The sequence below is a fragment of the Fukomys damarensis genome, unplaced genomic scaffold (genome assembly GCF_012274545.1).
Source record: "Fukomys damarensis isolate Sample0158 unplaced genomic scaffold, DMR_v1.0_HiC HiC_scaffold_16, whole genome shotgun sequence".
Lineage (NCBI taxonomy): Eukaryota > Metazoa > Chordata > Mammalia > Rodentia > Bathyergidae > Fukomys > Fukomys damarensis.
Window position 1 is genome coordinate 130,283,187 of NW_022900928.1, and position 4,548 is coordinate 130,287,734.

General features: G+C 58.0%; 1 protein-coding gene across 1 annotated transcript in view; it reads left to right on the forward strand.

The window, feature by feature from the left end:
• The first annotated feature begins 123 nt into the window (after positions 1–123).
• The window catches only part of Inpp5d (inositol polyphosphate-5-phosphatase D), an 87,572-nt gene continuing 83,147 nt past the window's right edge, over positions 124–4,548 (forward strand). Inside the window, exon 1 of the mRNA XM_010608744.2 lies at positions 124–365. Coding sequence (XP_010607046.1) covers positions 232–365 — 134 coding nt within the window. The 5' untranslated portion in view covers positions 124–231. The remainder of the gene's footprint in view (positions 366–4,548) is intronic.

Genomic DNA, 4,548 nt, shown 5'->3' on the forward strand with positions numbered 1-4,548 from the left:
AGAGAGGCAGAGGGAGGGGCCAGCACCCAGTGGTCAGCTGGTGGGAAGGTGGATGCCGGGCCTCTGTTCTCTCTTGGTTTCTGTAATGAGGAAGTTCTCTGCAGTGCAGTTTCCTTTCCCTCACTGAGCGCCTGAAACAGGAAGTCAGGCAGTCAGCGAAGCTGGTGTTAGCAGCAGAGGTGACCGGAGGGGACAGGCGGCAGGTCCCGGTGCAGGAGACCCTCTCCCACCATGGGCCCCTGCTGGAACCACGGCAACATCACCCGCTCCAAGGCAGAGGAGCTGCTGTCCAGGGCCGGCAGGGACGGGAGCTTCCTGGTGCGCGCTAGCGAGTCTATCACCCGGGCGTACGCGCTCTGTGTGCTGTGAGTACCCGCATCCTCTGGGGCCCAGGTGCCTGGCCCAGTGGCCATTGAGGGCCCATGTGGGGGGGCAGCGAGGGGCTGGGATGGGGGTCCTGATGTCATGGGATGCAGTGACCCAATTTACAGTCGCGGCCACACTTGCTGGGGAGTCTGGCAGTGGCTCCTGGGACCTGGGCCTTGGGGTTCAAGGAGCTGCTTCTGGGGCCCTCAGGGAGCCGAGGCCCCCATGGAGCTGGGTGTGCTAGTGGCAGCTTGCTGAGCTCAGGCACTGGCGGAGGTACCCAGCTCAGAACCCCAGGAAAGGCTCCATGCAGAGGATCCCTTACTGCGCCCAGGACGTGGGGCCCGGAGAAAGCTGCTGTTTGGGGAGCTGAGAGTCTGGGGTAGGTTTCAGTTCACCCAGAAATTGCTTTCTGGGCCCCAAGGACAGAGGAAGTCACCGTCACCCTGAAAGCTGCCCTGCTCACGTGGGCCCAGCTAGCGCCTTCCCCAACTCCCAGCTGGGCCCTCACCCCCTGGGTCTCTGCCCCGGGGATCCCCCACCCCGTCCGGCATGGGACGCTGCTGAATGTGCTGCTTGTCCCAACAACAGGGAAGCAGCTGCTGGCCGGGGGTTCCTTTTTAGCACCCACTTCTTGTCCTGTTGGGAGGGAGGCTGGGCCCTGTGGTCTAACCGCGTCCCGCTCGGTGCCAGGCGCAGGCAGGAAGGGTGTGTCCACCCGAGGTCCCAGGTAGGGTCCCTGGGCTGGAGAAAGGTCCTTCTGGGCAGCAGGGCCCTGTCTGTCTCCAGGAAGAAGGGAAGTGAGTGACGGAGCACAGCCTTGTCGTTCGGAACCCTGACTCACCCAGGAGCTGCTGGGCTAAGCAGTGTGTGGCCCGTTCCATCCCCAACACAGCCTGCAGTGCCTGTGAGCCCTGTGACAAGGACTGGGGTGAAGGGCGTGAGGCGGTCCAGCCCAGAGGGGGGCTCACAGCCATGGGCGGGCTGTGCTTCCCGCCTCCTACCCTGCCCTGAGGATAGAGACCAGCCCGGACTTGCGACTGGCTGTGACCCCATGATGGAGACTCAGGAGAAGGGAGAAGGCAGCCTCGGGTCTCAGCGCACAGCCTTCAAAGAGGCAGGCAGCTCCACTCCCTGTGCCCACCGCCTGCGTGCGTTTCTTGCTGCCCCATGGAACATGGCACGGGCTCTGCGTCGTTGCTCCCTGCCCTGTGCTCGGCCTGCGGGCGGATCCCGGGTGCCTCATGCCCAACTAGTCTGGGGCCACCGCAGGCAGCCTCCGCCCATGGCCTTGACTCTGCAGGGAGCAGGTGGACCCCTTAGGCGCTGGGGCTTTTGTCCATAGCTGCCTGGCTGGTGGTAAAACTGGCACCCCGGCCTGGGTCTCATCCGCATTACTCCATCTCCACTACCCTTGGCTGCTCAACACCCTGTCGGACCTCTCCTGGATGTCTCAGGGTCTCAGGGCTCCCTTTCTCCTCTGCCCCTTTCTGAACAGTGGAGCATACTGTAGAACGGGGGCCACTACAGAGCAGCAGACTGTCCCCAGTCCTGGAAGACATCACACTGCTGCCACCCTTGATTTTGCCAGTTAAGGAGATGTGAAAACTAAAACCTAAGCCAGGCCTCATGGCGCACTCGGGGGGATTGCTATAAGGTCAAGGCCAGCCTGGCTACATAATGAGTTCAAGGCCAGCTTGAAAAACACAGCAAGACCCTGTCTCAAAAAAACCGAAGAGCAAGCAAACAAACAACGCCCCGCAAAAAAAATAAGGCAGCCACAAAGACCCCCTCTTCTGCTCTGGCAACACCCATCCATGGGGGAAGGACTCCAAGCCCCACCCCCAGGCAGCCAGACCTCATCCTCCCCGGTCCCCCGGGGTGAGGGGACATCGGCAGGGCCTCCACCTACCAGCTAAGGCGTTCAGAGCTCTGAGTGCTGAGCCTGGCCATGCATCAGGGGCCTGTGTGTGAGGCGACACGATTTGACTACAAAGGGGAACTGGGGCTGGGGTGCAGGAAGACAAGGCTGCCATTCAGTGCCACCCACGTGACTTGGGCGTGCACGTCGGCCCCACACCCTTCATTTCCTCGAGAGAGGTCAGCACCGTCGCCTGCCCCCGGGCAGGGAAGCTTTGATCTAGACAGAGAGACCCTGCCTCAAAAAAAGAAACAAAAGAAAGCTTTGATCTCTCCTCAGTGGTGCAGAAAGCCCGCTGGGGTGCCTGGTGCAGCATCCAGGTCACAGACTTCTGGATGGGGACCCCGCAGAGGACTCGGGTCTGTACATAGGGTTCAAGGGTGTGAGAGGTGGCAGGACCTGACATCCCCACCAGCCCCTTGGTGACCTTGACACACAGCACGAAAGGTTAAAAAAAAGTGTAAGAGGGCTGGGCATTTACGGCCTCGTAAGTGGCAGTGCCAGGATTTGCACATACAGTGGTGTCATCGTTCCTGCTGCCGCCATTGCTGCTATTTTGCTGTACTGAGAATTGAACGCAGGGCTTTCACGTGAGCCACATCCCCAGTGCTTTTGAAATTTATTTTGAGACAGGTCTCGCTAAGTTGCCCAAGCTTGGCTTGTCTGCCATCCTCCTGCCTCAGCCTCCCAGAGCAGCTGGTGTCACAGGCGAGCACTTCCACACTTGGCTTTGAACACTTCTTGAAAGACAGAAGAGCCTGCAGGGTTGAAGGCTTGGAGAAGGAACCCTGGTGTGGGAGCCAAGGGGAAGGGACTTGGGGGTGACCAACGTCCAGCAGAGTCCCGAGTTGCACGTCCCCAGTCCCCTTCCAGAGCTCCTGCCAAGTTCCCAGCACTCACTAATTCTTCTATGCAAATGCGCTGGCTGGCTGCTTCCCGTATCTGGCACTGCCGGGTTACATCAGACACGGGCCAGTGCGGTCTGTCCAGGCCCACTGCTGAGTTTCCTCTCTGCAGAACTGGGAGGGAATCTAGGTGAAGAGACAGCCCAGTCTCTGCAGGCTTCCTGTGGCCACACCCAGCACCCCAGGGCAAGCCTGCCCTTTTGGTGTAAGAGCTGCCTTATGGGGCTTTGCCGGTTTGCCTACTGGACAACTCAAAGCCCCAGTGCGTGGATCTCTGGCAGGCCTGGGTTGAATGGCCCCATCTCCCTGGGACACGGAACCTGGCCACAGCCAGACCTTTCTGCCCTGCCAAGACCAGAGGCAGCTCCTCTGCCCTCCACTCCCACTGACCTGCACCATCCTTGGGGTGAATGGCTGGCTGGTGCGATGCCTGGCATTTGGGACCCTAACCTTCCTGCCAATCCTGTGTCCTTGCTGTGTGAAGCTGGGATAACGTTGTCCATTCACTGGGTTATTTGTGAAGTTGATCCACAATTCACTACCATAGCATCACCCTTCACGTACCTGTGTACAGTTCAGTGGGGTTTTTCAGTACAGTCATGAGGTTGTACAACCAACACCATCTAACTGCAGAATTTTATTACCCATCCGTCTATCACTCTCTCTCTCTATCTATCCATCTATATTTGGTTTTTGAGACAGGGTCTTGCTACATAGCTCACACAGGCCTTGAATTCACTTTGTAGCCCACGCTGGTCTTGAGCTCACAGTGCTCCTCCTGCCTCAGCCTCCCTAATGCTGGAATTGCAGGTGTGCACCACCTCACCTCGCTAATTGCCTGTGCCCGTTAGCCCTTGCTCCCTATTACCTTCCCCACCCTGGCCCCTGGCAGCAACCAATCAGTCTCCCTTCGGTGCCTAAGGATTTGTCTATTCTAGGTATTTTTAATACACGGAACTATATAACGTGTGGTCTACCTACGGTGTCTGAACTTGTTCACTTAGCATAATGACTTTCAGGTTTGTCTGCTCTGCCGCTGAATCAGTCTTTCTGTGACTATAGCAATCCTTTCTATGGATTAACTGCGTTTTGTTTATTCACTCGTCACTTGAGGCGCAGGTGTGTTCATCCCGTGCTTTGGCCATGGCCGTGAACAAGCCTTATACAGATATGTGCTTACAGTGGTGTTTACAGCTGGCATATTCCCAGGAGTGGAACTGTGTGGTAATCTTGTGTTTAACGTTTTGGGCAGAAGATGGACCGTTTCAGAGAGTGCAGCACCATTTTACACCCTGGCTAGCCACCCGCGAGAGTGCTGATCTCTCCGAATCCTCCCCCTTTTTTTTATAGCCATCC